At 41.3% G+C, this 19122-nt stretch overlaps 1 protein-coding gene across 2 annotated transcripts in view; it reads right to left on the bottom strand.

The window, feature by feature from the left end:
• DSP (desmoplakin) overlaps nt 1-19122 on the bottom strand; it is a 49346-nt gene that overhangs the window by 26865 nt on the left and 3359 nt on the right. For both annotated transcript variants that reach the window (XM_090039166.1, XM_090039167.1), the window contains exons 2-6: nt 10660-10762; nt 7084-7232; nt 6238-6412; nt 3766-3894; nt 2417-2467 (exon numbers count right to left, since the gene is read on the bottom strand). In XM_090039166.1, the coding sequence (XP_089895292.1) occupies nt 2417-2467; nt 3766-3894; nt 6238-6412; nt 7084-7232; nt 10660-10762 (607 nt within the window). The remainder of the gene's footprint in view (nt 1-2416; nt 2468-3765; nt 3895-6237; nt 6413-7083; nt 7233-10659; nt 10763-19122) is intronic.

Below are 19122 nucleotides of genomic sequence, written 5' to 3'. Positions count from 1 at the left end.
TGAAACCAATAGGTTCAACCATGAATGTACTAGAACCAGAATAGCTCAATATATGAAAATGAACCATGGAATGGGGGCTGCTGGTGAATGCTGTTAAAGGTGGGTATTTATTTACTTCTGAAAGGGGGAAATTATCTTAGACAATTCTACCAATCTAAAAAGCAGTAAAATTTGCTACTGTAATATGTACACTTCTTTGGAAAGCCCAGCAAGGGAGAAGTCTGCTATAGTTCACACTATTCTGAACTTCAGGTGCTACAGCAACAAGTGTTTTTATAGGAAGAAAGCTGCAGAGAGTAGAAGGATGGTGGGGGGGGAAGTGCCAGTTCTCCTGATGCCCTCCTATATCATGTTACCGTTACCACTCGGCATTCATATGCCAACAGTATAACAGACACAACTGATTTTGTTAATGAAGAAGTCTAAAAGTGCTCTGATGCATAGAGAGAGAGAGAGACAGGGCTCTAAACAAACTAAAGCCATTGTCAGTAAGTTATGTTCTAAAATCTAGTCTGCCTCTTCAAAACATTAACTTCACTCCTCCGTAGACTGGGCTTAAGTAGGATTTATGTCGGGGCAGGGAATTATTTCGGGCGGAGTGCCGCTTACTGAGCTTTGGCAAGCTGTGGGGGAGCTGCATTTGTTGCCCCACCCCTTGACAGACACCCCGCCCCCTTGTGCCACCTTGTGACTGGAAGTCCCACCCCCTAACCCCTGACCTTTGTCACCAGAAGTCCCCCCCCTTGACTCCAGAAGTACTCCTTCCAGCAAAGGGTTTTGCCATCTCAGAACCAGAAAAATACCAAATTATATTCGAAAAAGGACACATCTACAGCATTCATTAATTTGATTTCAAAAAATATTTCTGTCCTGATTTACATGTGTTTGTGTAGTGTTCATAGAGGTGATTGCACAGTAGCTTAAAATGAAGTCTTACTCTTGTATATTGTGAGGGGTGGGTATAGGTTTGTGGGGGCCTGTGGGTGTGTGGGGTGAGGGAACATGGGGATGTGTGTGTGGATATGTGGGGTTGGGTGGGTATGGGGCTTGTGAGGGGATGTGGGTGGTCTGTGTGTATGGCAGTGCAAGGGGGTGTGTGGGTGCATGTGTATGGTGGGGTGTGCCTGTGGGACTCAGCCTATAAGCACACACACGCACTCTGTTCCTGCTCGCATACACGCAAACACCCACACACACTGTCCCTGCCTGCCCACACACACGTATCAGCGCACCCCCGTACTCCCCGGTTTGGCAATGCAGCCTGCAGCCACATGGTACTGGAGCAGGGTGGGAGCTAGAAGCAGGGAACTGGCTGGGGGTGGGCAGGGCTGGGCTGCTCAGTCCTCTTGAGGATCCCCCTGGGTCCTACTGCCCCTGGCTCTTGTCAGCTGTGACAGGCTGCTGGGACAGATAAATATTCATTTTCTAAATTTTTTTAGGGGCCCCGTGGGACTGGATAAAATGGCCTGGCAGGCTGGATGCAGTCCGCAGGCCATATTTTGCCTGCCCCTGATTTATATAGTGCATAAGGTTTATGCCTCTCCCCTATGCAGGGGTTTATTTTATCCTTAGTACATTAAAACAAGCTATTAATCTGAAGGCAGGATGCTTGGATCCTATGTATGGGATCCCTATAAAAGCATGTGACACAGCTGCAATCAACAGGGGCCCCTAGAACGCCAAAGACACAGGCAATGGCTGGTAGACTATTTCTACACAGATCCTATAAGAGAAAAAATTCCTTCTGTCCCAAATGTGGACACACAGCCCAGCCACTTGCAATCATCCAAAAAGCTAAAATCTGTATGTGTTGCCTAAAGATTTCACTGAAGTGTAAATAAAAACTGAATCCATAGGATGTGCATAGCTAAGGGAAAAATTTGGTACTTACTTTCTGTTTGAAGATTTTAGACTTCCTTTAAGTTTAGTCTTAGCTGAATTCCTTGATTTATATCAACAGTGGAAACAGAGATTCACCCTCAACTGAGATGAAGCTATGCCTGATTTATGCTAGCTAAGGTTCTGGCTCAAACTTAACTCAAACTGGGCACCGCAGGGTGTAAAAAGTGAAAACAGACTATAGTAAGGTGGACTTGTAAGATATGCAGTCATCATCCCACTGGAATTTTAAATGTCCTTGACTGAGAAGTCCAGACTACGTGTACACAGATAAGGTGCATACAAACATCACATTTCAACCAGTGCAATCGTAGTTCCACCAACTGAAATGCTGTGTGAACAAGCATTCACAGCACTTCAACCATGTAAGAAATGGTCGATGCAGTGGAAACCTCTACCACAACAGATAAGGCTGGTGGGCTAATCTATTGGGGTTTGAGTGCCTGAATGAACACTTGCACACAACCATACAGCCCATGTTACAAAGGAGATGGATGTAAACAAGTCTTGTGCTTACCAGCAGGCTTTCAAATTCTTCCTCCATCTGATGAATTGCAGCCTTTTCACGCTGAAACAAGGACAAAAATTACAGAGTGTACCTTTAATTTGACAAAACAGAGATGAGTAAACTTGGCATGTTTAGATATTTAAATATTAAGGGACAAGAGCTCTAGACAAAATCTATCCTAAAATGGATGGATATGAGCATGGGATGAACTCATATCCCGCATCATGGATGGGTAACATATTTTCTCAGTTTAATTGCTTGTTTGCTGGCATTCTCTTCACAGAGAAGGAAACAATTGTTACCATAGGTCCAAGCTGTGTATAATTTGGCAAAGGTTTATGGAGGGGGAACTGCATGTCATCACCACAAGGGAGCTCCAGGACAGCTGGCACAGGCCTCAGAGATGCAGAGTAAGCCAGGGGGTCCACATCTGCAAAGCACAGAACTGCTCCTGAATAGCATCTCCTGTGCCATTCTCCTGAGTGAGTGCAGGAACTTATTGGTTCTAGAAATAGCTTTGGAGTCTGAAAGGCAGCAGTGTCTAGCAGTTTGAACACTATGAGTTGAAGTTCTGGGTTCTATCCCTGGCTTTGTGACCAACTCCCATGGCAGCCTTTGGTGAATCAGAGGGCTAGATTGTGCTCTTTCTTACTTGTCCTTGAAAAAGACTAAAAAAGGAGTAGGTGCCACCACTCCCTTCTTCTTGGTTAAGTAAGACCCATATACAGAAGATGGGTCCTGGTCTAGTGCAAGGTGCAGCCTCTGCTCTCCAGATACTCCACCATATGAACAAATGGAGGAAAGAAGGATAGAAAGCTCCTTCACCCCCACCCCTCCTCCACACACACATACATGGAAGGATGCAAGCTTTTCAAGGGTGCTCTATAAGGTTTCCACACCCCTGACCTTAGAACTAACAGGGAATAGCAGAAGTCTGAGAGATACCTCAGAAATAACAAGATACCTCTCCTGTCTGCTCTTCAGATGGGAAAAAATTTCACACAAACTCTTGCTCAGGGCTGTATTCTGAAGGTCCAATCTATCCCTAACTAATAAAGTAAGAATAATAATCCTTATCTATCGCCTTGAAATGTTGCAAGGATTAATTTGTTTATGTTTGCATAATTTCAGAGTTCCATGTAAGTGCCAAATATCATTATTTTCATAAAAATACTTGAGGGGAAAAAAAAGGATCAGGGGGGATATTAAGCATCAGCGTCTAAAACTGTTGTCCTTGTAACAACAAGCCCTTTTGAACAGAAGCCACTTACCTATCCTTACTGCATTAGTTACGCTAAAAAGCTGCCTATATGAACTTCGAGTACATGATCTAAAAAAATGAGAAGATAGTTTCTTACCAGATCAGTTTTCACTTTGTCCAGGTGCCAGCGGTAGTCTCCAATGGCATTGTGAAATCTCCTGTGGTCAGCAATTTGTTGCTCGATGGAAGCTGCATCAAAACCCCATGTCACTAACTCCATCTGAGCCTAAGGAGAAAGGGAAAGTATTTGTCTCATCATTGTAGTAACACTGCCTTAAACAGGAAACACATCAAAGGAAATTTGACTAAGTCAGAAGGAAGTTCATACAAATGACTTAATGTTTTCTAAAACTAAAATCTATATAGCTTATGTAATAAATAGCTCCCAAAATAAAAGAAAATAAAGCCACTGCTTGACCTATTTAAAACTAGACCACATAAATCACACTGGAAAGTGTATTTTCCTCTTTAACATCCCTAGGCCATTATATTACACTGCATAACCTTAGTGGCACTATTGAAATTGCACTGGTGAACAGAATTCAGTCCTAGTGAGATGAATGCAGTTTTGTGAAAACATAGAGCCAACACTGCTTGTGGTTGCACATATTACATTTCCGATAAACTCAGTTATATTTGTGAAACCCCTCATTACAGGCAGCATAGATCTAGCAAAGGACAGAGCGTGCACTATTTTATTTAGAACAACATTCATGTATTTTGCAAGTGTTAATATATCAGAACATTCACTGACTTTTAAGTCACACGATCATCATCCCTTGTTTTATTGTTTTCAAACAGGATCCATCATTAAATGAACTACACAGAGGCTGATTACCAGGTTGCAAAATGCAAAGTCAGAACTAAATTAATCTATGTATGTTTGTGCATATGCGTAAAAATTAAACCTGTGTTTCAAGATTCAACCTGACAATTCCCAATCTGGTGCAAAATCTTTGTGATTCAGCAGGTATAATAAAGTCTGAGCCACGCCTTGGCTTAGGTGAAGCTGGCCAGACTCCAACAAGCAAAACCATTTTATGCAGTCAGCCATCTAAGAATTACACAGGACTTTGACCCTTCTCATTTCAGCTAAAGATCTGCCAAAGCCTTTGAAGCAAGGGCAACCTTGGATGATGGCCAACATGTAAACAAGGGGGTGGTTGGCTTCCAGTGTGCTGTCCCACTGTACACCATGGTAACCTGATCAGGACTCAGCATCTGCCTTTCCTTTCAGCAAACCACCATGAAAGAAGAAACAACATTCTAGCAGATAGCTGTGAATGATTTCCTCTGTATTGTTGCATCACTAAGGAAAACATTGGCCCTGTATCTGGGCTCAGTATCTGGAGTCCGGATGCCAGGGGAGTGAGACACAAATGGTAGGGCAAAGGAGACAAGGAAGAGGGTTCAAAACAAATGTGAACTCTCAGAAAAGCCAAATGATGAAACAGTGACATTTTGGCAGGGGCAGGGAACCTAGGAGAGCAGAGTTTTTTTGCTAACATTTTTACTTATGTTCTCCAGGTACAGATGTGTCTGAATGGGGAGCTGGGAAGGGGGAGGTATTATATATTACTTTTGATGGAAAGAATGACACTGTGGCCCTTCACCCTGGTTTGTAGCTAGCAACCTGCCCTGTGAAAGCTCCCAAAGTATAACAATGGTTACATATGCTCCCTCACCACAGTGTGTCTGGAGAAATCTTGACAGTTCCTAGCCTGCAAAGCCACAATACCTCCAGAGGCTGCTACAAAAGTGGTGCATCTCCACTTCTGTATCCTCCCCTACAATATACCTTTGTGCAAGAGCTATAGCACTGCCCCAAAGACTCAACCATAGTTGGTACTTGCATTAACATGCAAGAGCACAGGGAGAGTGAAAAAATCTCCCTTTCTCATGTGGTTTGCATACAAGCCATCTGATCAACACAGCATGCTACATGGATGCCCTCGACTGGAGCACTGTAACCACAGAATAAATAAGTCATTTGTTTGGAAAAATAATGAGAGAGAGAAATTCAAGTTTTGAGGCACAGCAGATGCAGATTCCAACTACAATTATGTTCCACACTCCTCTACTAGCTCTGCAAGGCTGCACTTGGCTGGAACTGTTATATCACAAACACAGGCATATCACTTCAACAGCACCGAATGAAAGGACTGTATTTTATAACAGGTGTCTTCAGTCACTTGTCCACATAGCTCCCTGGTGCAAAAAGGCAAATGGGACTTTTGCATATGCAGCAGGACCACATGGAAGTTTTGCTAGAGCTATTTAAGCAGCCACTTTTAAAACTTCATCCCATTGCAAACAAGCCTATTTTCCTTCTCCAGCCATGATAAAGATAACTAAGCCAGGTCCACACCGCACATTCACCATACCAGGCAATGAGGCAATGCCCCCACCCTGGCAATACACAGCACTGATCCACACAGGCTACCTCCCAGACCAGAAGCAGTGCTGCCCTCCAGGGCTCTCAGCAGAACTAATCATCTTGAGCAGGTGCAGCAGGGATATGGTGTTGCATCATTTTCTAATATACTACCAGTGTGTGGGACAGGATTACCTTCTGCTGTCTCATCCAGTTCAAGCAGTCACTGGTAACATGTCTAGTGTACTCATCCCAGCCTGAGCCACTCTGAGAGGAAAAGCAGCCAGCACCCTTAGAGCTGGCCCTCCGTGTGCGAGGAATACTTATGGCTTTCAACAGGGCACGCATTTGCTCTTGAAGCTGAAGCAGCCTGAAAAAGGGAAAGGAAACAGCTAACTAACACCAAGACAATATTTGGAAAGTAGGTAAGCTTAGGAATTCATACCTGCTCCTGAACCAATAAGCATGCACACTATCTCCAACCATTTAGATTTGGAAAGAATCTTGATAAAAATTTCAAGATGACCACTAAGTAGGAAACTTTGGGAGAAGTTTAAGACTGCAGGGCATATCTACTGGGTTTTTTTGGTGGGTTTTTTTTTTTTTTTTGCAGCAAGATGTATTTTCCATGAGGAAGGATAAGGCATGTATAAGTGCATGGCAAATAATAACTTCTGTTAAACTCCACAGCAGAAATGCCCACATATTTAACACCCATGTTAAGTTCTCTTTTCCAACTGCATAGAGGCTTGGCTTCCCCCCTAAGTTCAACATGCAAAATGTGTATTATATCTTAAAAAAATAAAAAGGAGGAATAAAATAGTGCTAAGTTTTTCAGGCCAAAGAGTCTGTACCACAAGGAAAGGTTCTGGTCTCAGTTACAGCAGAACAAATACAGAGTAAATTCACAAATGTCAGGGGTATTACTCCAGATTTACTCTTGTGTGAATGAGATCAGCACCATCTCACTCACTGAACAGGTACAACGTGAAGGTTCTCTGTTTGCAGTGGGACAGAAGTATGGTCCCCCCATTCAGTCACCTTTTCTGATACATATCACAGGGCTGGCCCATTTCCCTCAGCTCTCGGATCAGTCCACTGAGGATATCCATTTGGTCATTAGCTTGTGCAAGACACTCTTCCAGATCTCGGTTTCCTCGAATCTGAACTCCATCTCCATATTTCAGTTCCTAAAATGAAAACATGTGATGCATAAATCCAAGCTCAATGCTTTTTCTTTTTTTTTTTTTTGTAATAGACAGAGATCTGTTGTACCAGGAGTAACTACAGATAAAAGATGACAGTTTTCACATTTAGGGACCTGTCAGTTTTAACTGGTAATGGATCAATTAATATGAAATAAATGTGGATTAAAAAGTATCATGATCATTTTAAAATCTGACTTTATTTCTGAATTCTTTGTTCATATTTTAAAAACAATAATTATTAATATTATTACTTTAATTTTCCCACTAATGTAACTTGCAAGTACTATAGGTACAAACCCAAACTTTCCAAAAAATAAGGTTCCACAAACTTTAGGTTTCCTTAGAAAATACTATACCCAAGTATGGATTTTTCTCACAATAAAAAATGCTTCCATATTTGCTCCCAATGATTGTATTTCCCACCTTCCTGTAGTTAAAATAATCGTCAATCTATTGACAGTCTCAGTCAATGTCAGAACAGCCACCGATTTCAGAGCTGAGAAGTTATCCCAGAAGCCAAGTGCTAAAGCCCTTACATGGCAGGGTTGTCTTGTACTTTTTAGCTTTCTGCTAAACATTATACCCGATTCACACCAGAGAGCACCTGGGGTGCTGGGAATCATGGTCACAGCCTCTCTCCCTATAGAATGCAGTATGCATTCCCTCTGAATGGAGCCAGCTATCCTGACCAGGGATGGAGCAGCAGCAAAGCTATGGCAGCCCTACTTCTGTTCCTTCCAGGCACTGCACAAAGGCCAGCATGACTGTCTGTGCCACCTCACAAAGCCAGACTACACACATCCTCTGCAGACATGGTCATCTCTGCCAGTACTACTTCAGTACTCAGAGAGGAAAAGCCTGACAGACTTTGCTTCTTGGTTCCAAAAGAATAAAAATTAGTGTACTTACTTGAATAGAAGATGACCCTGACTATAAGACAACCCCCTAATAACCATACTCTATATGTGGAAAATTTATAAATTTATTATTTTCCAGGTTTAGAATCTAATCACTGGAGGTTTGTCTTGAATTCTGCCTCCTTCCAACTGCTACAGCAGGGAAAATAAAATCTGAAGGGGCAGGCAGCCCTTTGATCTCAGATTCCCCACAACTTTTTCCCTTAGCAGCCCCCTTCCCCTTCTCCTTACAGTCAGACACTGTTCTCCCTATGCACATAGAAGTGAGGAGGAAATCTGAAAACAATAACCTTGAAATTAAATATGGCTGTTTAATTAAACATGGCTAACAATTTGCATATAGTACTCATGTACTTAGCTCATCCAGAATTGATGTTATCTTTTTTTGAAACTGCTGCAAGTTTTAAGCCAGGGACTCCATAAACACACTGTAGGGCAGCACTTTGGTACCTACTTATATGTAGAGCAAACTATGCATGATATTAGTCCAAAGCCAAAGTCTCATGATTTATCACACAGTTCATTGGGCTGAACCCCACCAGAGTCAACAGCATTACAAGCCATGGTGAAGCCACAGCTCAGCACTTCTCAGTATGTGTGCATACTCCACATACCCCCCACAGAGGACCCATATGCTAATTAGCCCCCACTGGAGGGTGGAACCAGGTGTTCTTGTTATAAGTCTGGGGATGCTCCAAAAATTTGCATGCAGATGATGCACAGGGCAACCTGGGCCAGCTTAACCTCATGGAGGGCAGGGCCACATTAATCATATGTGACAGGCTGAGAAAGGAGGCAACAGAGGGATTCTGGGTGAAATGGGTGCAATGTGGTGGCTCACCATGATTTGAAAAAGAGTCAGCAATGAGGGGGACTGCACTTAATGGGCACTATTCAGATGGGCTGGATTAACCTATTTTTGTGGTAGGTTCCCATCAGTGTATTTGCCCAATATGGGTCATATGTTTTAAAACTATGCTCAGTGTTGGTTGCATTTAATTAGCTTCATATTTGGTTTCATTATTGAGCACATGCTGCTTTCAGCAGCAGTTTAATGATAAACAGTGTCCTCAGTGACATTTCCTTGTATGGAATTATAAAGACAGGGCATTTTCCCTCTGTACCAATTGGGGGAAAAACCCTTGTCTTATATACAAGTAAATGCAGTAAACAGCACAACACATGACACTGAGCTGGAATCAATGATTTCCTTGTTTTAATGCTGCTGAAATATATGGTTTCATGTACTAAAAGAAGCAATATTTACTCTGGAAGAGACATTTACATAAAACTTGCACATATGAATAACAATTCAGGAAAGGAAACAAATGGCTGACCCACAGAGATCATTCATTCCCAGAGCTCACAGAAGGTTTTAACATTTCCTTTCAATAACAGCAGCTGCAAAAGCTGTGCACCTAACTCAGATCTCAGTGCTTCATGACATACTCGGCACCCTAAGCTCCCTTTAAGCTTCAATGGGAATTCAAGGTGCTTTGCTCTTGACAGGACTGAATGTAATTCCTTCATTGTAAATCCAAAATAATTCCATGAAAGACCACGGACCAAGCCTGGATCTAGAGTGCTGTAGTTTCCAAGTAAAACTGGACTCAATGGCTGCATTTAGACAAGCTTGGATATGTAGTATGTGGCACCACAGACTCATCTGTGCACCGCCCAAAACCAGACCCTGGCTGGCTGGAGCCACACTCTGGCTGCCAGCCAGGCTTCCTTTCATGGCTGCAGCTCCAGGAGGTCTTCAGGACTTCAGATAAGGATACTGGGGACAGCACAGTTGCTGGCCCCAGCCTCCTCTACCCTACCCAGGGTAACCTGCTGTGCACCACAGCATGTGTGATATGGGCATTCTCCAGGGAAAAAGGCATGCGGCTGCTACTTGTCCCTGGGGAAATAAATGTCCACACTCATCTGGACGTGCCCAATACGTTTGAGAAGCAGCACTTAAAGAATGCTTATTTTAGTTTCATATGCCCGTATCAATCATTAAAAACACATAAAAGAGATTCAGCAGGATTTTTCTGAGCGATTCAAGTTCATGGCAGCTGCAGCTCAGAAAAGTCTCACACAATAAATTTTGGAGGAATATATAGTGGCAATACCATTATTAATAATGACAACTTGCATTGGCTACGGCCTTAATCTAAAACTAAAAATTAGAACTAGTGGAATTTGACTGCAATCAAGACAAAGAAAAGTCTCTTTCCTTAACCAGACAATCTGGATATTCTGAATTTTTCAAATGGCTCTGCTGAAAATTCAACTGCAAATGAAAGCAGAGGATCTCACAAGGCCATTCCAGCCCAATAAATGAAAGGTAAGCTTGCCCTTACAAATCATATGAAGGGAATCAATATGAAAAGAAAAAGATGGGGTTTTTTTCAGAATTTGAGTTAACGTTGTGAAAGGGATGGTATACCATTCCCTATAACATTAATATTCATACACAAGAAGCATAATACAAGGGGACTCACAGGTTGTACTATGAGCTCTGCACGCATCAGGCAATCCGAACAATTATGCAAAAGGTCCTGAATGGTGTTCTGACGTCTGGACATTGTGCCGGTGCCATTTTGCCTGGAGGAAAAAAAATACGAGCAACAGTGAAGTGTGGGATTAACCAAGCATCAGTTTAAAAAGATTTACAGGAGTACATGCTCCAAACAAGTTAAGAAGAATTGTATGAAATAATAAATATAGTCCAGCTTCATAAAGACCAATGCGTTTCTTGCCCCTCCTATTTTATTCTTCAGTGAAGCTACAATGCATCATATCATAAGAAATTGTGGGAACAGATATAAATTTTATAAGCACACGCATATGGCTGTTTCACCAGAGACTTGAGCAGAAACAAGCAGCTTGTGCTGGAAAAAAGAGAAAGTTTTGATGGCAGCACAAATAGTCTTGACAATACCAGAGGCACTTATTCAAAGTATGCAAGAGTAACAGTGAATTGTTCCTCTGAAATCCAGGATAAAATATAGCCTGTGTCTTGTACGCTACTCTGAGCCTGGTTCTGAATTCTGTGTTTGGGAATTGAACCTTCTACAAATGATCATATGGAACAGCATACTCTTAGCTCTAGAAGTATTACTGGAATTTTTGCAACAGCGAGCCGAAGTGAGTCAAGTATCCTTGACATCTGAAGCTAGTACAGTCACTCATGAGGCAAATCAAGAATGGTGAAGGTGACTCAGTGAATGTCTCTGTTCTACCAAGTAACAAAAGACAACTTTCAAGGCTCTAACCTTGTATGAAAATAAGGAAACCCAAGTTAGGTGGCCGGATCAAAGTGGAGATGCCCTGCTGAGCATTAGCTGAGCGCTGAGTAGCATCTACTATATTTTCCCTTTCTCCCACAGATCCTTCCATCAGAGGGTACACATCAGAGGGTACAAGATTGCTTCATCAGTGTTCGTCCATGCTGGGATTCAGCCACCAGAGTGAGCCAGAGCTAGCTGAATTTGGGCGAAGTCCTTCAAGCTGAGAACCACTCCTAACTATCTGAGTCAAAGCCCTTAGACAAGCACAGACAATTTCCAGACTCATTTACCTAAAACACACATTAACCACTGGTAGGAGACACAAGAAAATGTATAAACTTCCCAGCCTCACCCAGTTCAGTGTATTGTGCTCACAGTATGTCACATTTTCCCATTCCAAATCACTAAACGCCCAGATCTTTAAGATAAGTTGTCCCACTCATGCCACAAAGGCCACTCATGTGACCATGCAACTCTGCAGTTTTTGAAATCAATGGGAATCCTTCTGTTGCCTTCAGTGGACTTTGACCAGGACCTATAATAAAATATAGGCCCAAATTCTTCCCAGCATTTGGGCTGATCAACAAATGCAGTTAAATTTGTAAGGATCAATGTGTAGGGAAACCTTTACGTGAAAGAGTTTATGTAGAAATTCCTGTGCTACGTCTGCCTCCCTGGAGCAGGCAAAGGGGACCTGATTGGGCAAAGAGATACAATCTCCCTGTGCCCTGCCAATCTGCAGCTGCAATGGTAGCTACTTTCGATCACTGGCATTCAAAATCATTTAGGACATCCTAATTTGGAAACTTGTAGCTTATTCAAGGGGGCGCAGCCTGAAGTAAAACAGCCAGGAGTGGAGAAGCACAAAAAAGATCTAAAGCTGACTCTGGACACACCTCGTTCCCAAGCTGCTTCTGCACTCTTTGGCTGCAACAAAGGAATGGATACTGACCGTGTTGTGCACTCCTGCATATTTTGAAACCAGACTAAAGAAAACAATGTTGAAAAGCTAACTGTTACAAGCTGGAGTTTAACCCAGCCCTCACAGCACCCTCCTTTTCTATACCCATAACATTATGTGGGCTGAGCTGTTGTCTTTGGACCCATAGGCACCTGACATCAAAGATGACTTTCCACCCATAATTATTCACCCTCATAAAAAGTCAAACACAAAAATGGAATGATTTCTTTCAACAAGCTTTGTTTTTGAGTAATTTCTCTTACTAGCTTGTGAAAGCAGTATTTCCCTCCAAGAGTAAAACGCCTTAAAAGCATGAGTAAGGAACCTGCTCTGGCCCTGGTGTGCATCAGCATAGCTCCATTGACTTCAGTTGCACTCTACTGACTTCAAAGTGCCAAAATGATCCACACTAATAGAGGTGAGGCCCAAAGAATGCATAAAAATTTAAAAGGCTCCTTTGTATCACATGCAGGACTTTAAGAATCACAGAAAAATAATATCCTTTCCACATAAACCAGCTACTGAACTAAGGTAGATGACAAAACAAATACAAGTCCATGGAGTTCTCTCTCCCATGTATTTACTGGCATGTACTGATCAAGGAAGACATCCCTGTATCTAGATCATAAGCCCCTACCCAAATGTAGATAGATGCCTTTCTGTATGATATGGGGTTGTCTGTTGTAGCTGTGTTGGTCTAAAGACATTGGCAGACAACATTCTTCGGGTAAATGTGATATCTTTATTAGAGCAACTAAATAGTTGGAAAAATGTTCTTTGCAAGCTTTCAGGCTCAAACACCGTTCTTCAGGCATAGGGAGAGTCTGCTGATGTTATGTGTTCTCTATATGGTATACTGGCTTCTTTTCCACCATGGAGAACACATAACACCAGCAGACTCTCCCTATGCCTGAAGAAGGAAGGGTGTTTGAGCCTGAAAGCTTGCAAGGAACAATTTTTCCCAATTATTTAGTTGGTCTAATAAAATATATCACATTTACACAAAGAACCTTGCCTTTCTGTATGATACGCTTTAGTAAAATGCAAATTATTGGGCTCAGCAGAGCAAAGAAAGAGTGTAATGCAATGAAGTATATACAGGAGGTCAGACTAGATGTTCTAATGGTCCCCTCTGCTCTTTAACTCAATGAATTTATGGAAAGGTTCTGCATATCACTAGACTGATGGTTAGTACTGGATCCTATATTGGTACGATGCTGTAGTTCCATTAAGTCCAGGGAATTAGACTGACATTGGAAGAGGATTAACTCGAACAAAGAGATATTGATGCTCAAGAAGAGTGTAAGTTCACTTTCTAAAAAATGTATGAATGCATAATTATACTCTGTACTAATGGAACACCTGCACTCACCTATATTGATACATAAAAACCACCACAATGGAGACTGCCAGTTCTATGAGCTAACAACGGGAACAAATTTGGAATAAATACAAAATTTAAAACCAAAGACAGTAGAAGACAGTTTAGATTTGGATTATGCAGAGCTCTTAAGAAAACTCAGGAAGTGCAAATACAGAAATGGAAAAAAAAAGAAAAGCTTAACATTAATTGAAAGATAAAAGAACTATCAGAGACTGAAAGGAAGAGAAAAAAAAGAACATAAGACTCCTCTGGACATGTAATTGGGTTAAGGGAGCACTGTTGATGGAAGATAGATATCCATTTTCATGTATATTTTAGGGCAGTGGTTCTCAACCTTTTTTTGTACCAGGACTCATTTGTAAAAATTGATGGCCAGTCCCAACCCAATGTCCCTCATTCCTGGCCTGCTGTCCCCAGGCCCCAGCCCACCAGTGGATGGGGCATGGGGGGCCCCAAGCAGCCCTTTGCAGGCTGGAACTCTGCCAGCCCACAAGGGAGAAGCTATGCTTTCCCATGTTTTTTTCCTTTAAAGGAAAATCCATTTATTAAAGTTTGTTGGTCCAGTTTTAAAGTTTGTTCACAACCCTTTTATATATGCCGGTGATCCACTTTTGGGTCATCACCCACAGGTTGAGAATGCTGTTTTAGAGGTTTAGATGCATCTTTAAATGCTAAATTTGTTATCTGATAAGTTGGATTTGTGAATAAAGTTAAAAAACACCACAATAGCACAAAACCAATTCAACTTTCTATTTATTTATGTAGTGTGTGTTGTGCGCGCGCACGCGTGTGCACGTGCATGCACATGCGCACATAAAATATGTATATGTGTATGTATAATGTGTTCTTCTCTGTCATAATAATGAGGGAAACTATATGATCTTGGCCACTATGAGAGGCAGCATATACATATTGCCCATATAACCACCCTTCTACTTAGTTTAGAAGAACCTGCAATTTATACAATCTCCACTTAGGCAGAGATGGAAAAAATAGCAGAGGTCAAGCCTTTTCTCAGCGTTACAACATTAACATATATTCATTCTTATTAAATCTATGCATTTAGGGGATGATTCACAACTATTACTCCAGTTTTATGTAAGTGTAAATTAATTAAAGCCCACAGAATTATAATGGCATAAAAAGAATAACTCAATGGAAAATCAGAATCTAGGTCTGGAATATGTTTAATCACCTTCTGAGGTCTTACACTAGAATATTTATTTTAAAAGAAACTCATGACTTTCCAGCAGGGTGGGTACCATGTTTGAGCATTCAATTATTCTGTACCCATCTAAACAACAGAGCTGCTTTTGATGCTTGGGAGATGAAGCTTTTAATAAATAGCCTGGAATCCTCTACTTCTCAGGAGGCCCATCCTCCTCCATCCCAAGAGGAACAGCAGGAGTGACCAAGCCATAGTCTCTTCAAGTTCTGTTCCTTGTATATGGAAGGCTCATATTTTCTCCATGCATTCAGATGAAACAGTTTGTTCCTCTGCTACACTGCTCCTCCATTCTTCCAGGAAGAACAAGATGGAGGTGCCAGAAAATCACTGTCGTAAGCAGCCTTTGTATAGGATGAGCAAGGACGAAAGATTTCTCCACAGCGTCCCACCCTTGCCTGAGGGTTGATCACTACCAACGTGAATCTTAAGATTTTATAACCAAGTTTTCGCATGAGCCTGAAGAGCACCTCACACAGTGGAGCCCAATCCCATAACAATGAATGTTAAATGATAACAATTATGTCCACAGCTCTCAAGGGTGGAAAACAAGGAAGCAGTGTTGTCCCCATTTTTAAAATGCAACAACACAGAAACTCCCAAGGCCACACAATGAATCAGTGTCAGAACTGAGATAAAAGTAAGTCTCTAGGACACAATGCATGTCATTAAAATTTTCTAACAGGAGGAAGTAGCCTAAAGAGGTCTTAAAGCATGTTTTTTTACAAACTGAATTATCTTCTGGAAGTACTTGATCTTTGAGCCTCAACTTCTGGCTAAGGTGCTGTGATGCAGGACTCAATGGATGAGCAAACAGTTATACAGTTCTTCTGCACTGCCAGGATACCTGCAGCTCTTAAAAACCTGCATGTCCTCAGTGTAAATTAAGGACGTCTAAGAGCTGCTCTGAGTGCTGTAAAGTGTTAACAGATCTCAAAGGGCTGTTATACCAGCCAAGGCATCAATGTAGCTACAGTTCAGCCAAATCTCTACTACACAATGGCAGCTCCACAACTCCTTTATACCCACAGAACAAAAAAATGTGGATGCATTAGGGCCAAAGATTTGGCCTAGATTTAAGGGGGAACACACCAGAAAGATAGAATTAGTAGAAAAGGTAAACATTTGCTCCAGAGAAACACATTTTCCTCTTCTAAAATGTAAAGTAAAAAACTATATTTATCTCCGGCTCAAAATATCAACCAATTCCCATCTCTAAGGCCACACCTCAAAAACCCCCTCATATTCTCACCCCCACAAACTTGTTTGAACATGCAACAGATTCATCAAGGGAATACTTGATATTCTCAGTCTGCATTAGTTAAAACACAAAACAAAACCCTGAACTGGATTTCAAACTCCAGGACCAAATGCTGCATACACCATTATTAAAAGACTACTAAAATACTGTATTTACTTCATGCTACTTATGTTCCTGACACTGGACAGATATGCTCACAACAAACATTAGCAAAAGTCAGGAACTAGATGTCATGAACTCTACATATGTATAGGAAAATCCAACAAAATAGAGGTATGTGTAAATAGGTAGCTATATGCCTATCCATGCCATTGAAATAGATGTCACCTAAAATTAAAATACTAGAAAACAAGGCTGTTTTCCCTAGAAGGTGAATGACAGTAGCAAAGTAACATATTCAGAAGTGGAACAGAATTTCACTTCTGTAACTACCAATTTTTGCATATTAAGTCCTCAAATGAGAAGGCTTAATACCCGCTTAGAAATAAGGAACATCCTCAATTCAAAAGAAATTGAGGGGACCAGTGTATCTTGGAAGGGGGGTGAAGGGTGAACTTCTGGTATTTTTCAGGACTGGCCCTTAATTCTGTCATGGAGAAAGAATAGAAACTAGAGAGGGAAAGTCAATGTGGCACTGAAGTCAATGGCAAATCTCACACCAACTTTAGTGGTATCAAGACTGGCCTTCAGTCTTGCAGACCTTAACTCATGCAAAGCTCCACCAGTTTTGTGGGAGTGTTTTATGAATGAAATCTGCAGAGTTAATCAGTAGGAACAACAATACCTTTTTTAAAAAGCTCTATTTGCTGGTTGTATTATACTTCACTAGTATTTACCCAGATAAAGCTCTCTCCCATTTTTTAAGTCTAGGATAGCTTGTTGTTGGGACCAAAGGTGCTAGTTTAGTAAGCAGATGTAGAAATATACCTCCTTTAGAGATCCACCTCTTGAAAGTGGATTCCTTTCCCTTCATAGGAAAGATTTTATTCTTTCAAATCCAGCTTGTAAGGGAAGCATTGTTACCCATGCTCCTCTAAAAAGGCCAGTTATTATAGACACAGTCCAGTTTTCCTACTTTCCACACTACTTCAGTGCCTGCTTTGCTGCAGCTTTTACTATATTTTGCTGGAACAGGTTTCTTCTTTCCTGATGCAAATACAGTAATTCATTATGCTAGTTTGTGGCGCACTTGGCAAGACAGCTGTTTTCTTTTATTTCTATTTTCTCTCTTGCTCTCTTTTTTTTTTTGCTACTCTCTAACAACTCTGTGCTATAAAGGGACAGCAATCAGTATCAGTGCAAAGGAGACATGTGGCTCCTCCTCCTATTGTTCAGGACCCTGGGAAGTATGGCCTGGACAAAAGAAAATTTGAAACTTGCTTTCCTTATTTGTAGTAGTATTGAAGTGATATTGTAGTCATGCAGGTCCAAGGAATATGTAAGAGAAGGATTTTTTGTGGGGATGATATCTTTCCTTGGACCAAGAGTATACAGCTGGTCCAATAGGAGATACCACTACCCAAAATCCTTGCTGCACTTATTACCTGGACCATCACAACTACAACATCATTCCAACTGTATGCAGTTGGTTCAATAAAAGATAATCGCTCAAAAAAGTCATTGCCTCATTCCTGTTTTGACCAGCTGTGGATAGTTAGTCCAGGGCCTCCATGTGAATTTCCTGCTGCCTTGCAACTGGCAGCTTGTGGAAGCTGGAGTCAACTTCAGCTAGTACATGAATTTGGATTTACGGCCAAGTCTCAGGTGCCTGACAATTTGGATTGACAGATAACATTGCCTAACTTGCCACTGTCTCTTCCCCCTTCCCTTATTGTATCCTGGATTTTACCAATATAAGCAAAGCCCTAACTAAGCAACTGATAGCTGCACTGGGAGTTTACCGGTGGTATGATTCACTGTCAAACAAAGTATCTGTACTCAGAGTTCCCAGGAGATCAGAAGCTGGGAATGTTGCAAAAGCAGCTTGCTCAGCCTTAGGGTAGGGAGCGCCTGTGAGTAATATGCAGCTCAGTGTGAACAACTTTGGCAGAATACACCCCCAAGGGAGCAGGAAGGAGTCCCAAATGGAACCTGACTGCATTTATGATTAAGGTACAGTAGCGTTAGTCTTTAAGAAGAAAAAAAAGAGGGGTTTTGTCATGTCAGCATTTCTAAGTTTTGGCATAAAAGCTGCCAATGTGAATGCAGTTTATACAAATCTATTAAAGAGTTTATCATGGCCCTGATCCTGCCCACTCACTACATACACAATCCTCACTGATAGCAACAGAAATCCTGTACACAGTGCACATTACTTCCTAGTTCTACAGCAATAGAAGTATAATTTATGTGCATTTTAGATGAATTCTAACTAAAAGAATCATTGATTTAATGAAATACCAACGCTTCAACTATACTCCCTAGTGCATAGGAAAGATATTTAATGTTTAAAAAAAGAACTATTTAAAACCTACTGAACAATCACCTCCTGTCTTTATATTATACATTTCCTACACTCCTGAAGTGCTGTTGGAATGTCTAGATGGTGGGACCAGAATTATGGAAATAAGGTTCCGTGAGGAGACCTCCTGATGAAGTCAAGAGGCATTTTTAGTGCAAACCCCAGGTAGGAATAGGCCCTATCAATAAAAAAAAATAAAAAAGAAAGCAATGATATGCCCTTTAGGATAAATGAAAGGATGTTAAGACAAGGTTACTAATATTAAAGACGCCAGGCTAAGTTCATCTTGAAATAGTTTGCCTACTTATATTATTAGTAAAATTTAAGAAAACAAAACACAAACAAAAAATTGAAGGAGTCTAGATTATAAAGGAATAGATTC

This window comes from Crocodylus siamensis, chromosome 3 (genome assembly GCF_052110815.1).
Source record: "Crocodylus siamensis isolate JL-2025a chromosome 3, ASM5211081v1, whole genome shotgun sequence".
NCBI lineage: Eukaryota > Metazoa > Chordata > Crocodylia > Crocodylidae > Crocodylus > Crocodylus siamensis.
The sequence above is the reverse complement of the archived record's forward strand: the minus strand, read 5'-3'. Positions and strand labels throughout refer to the sequence as shown.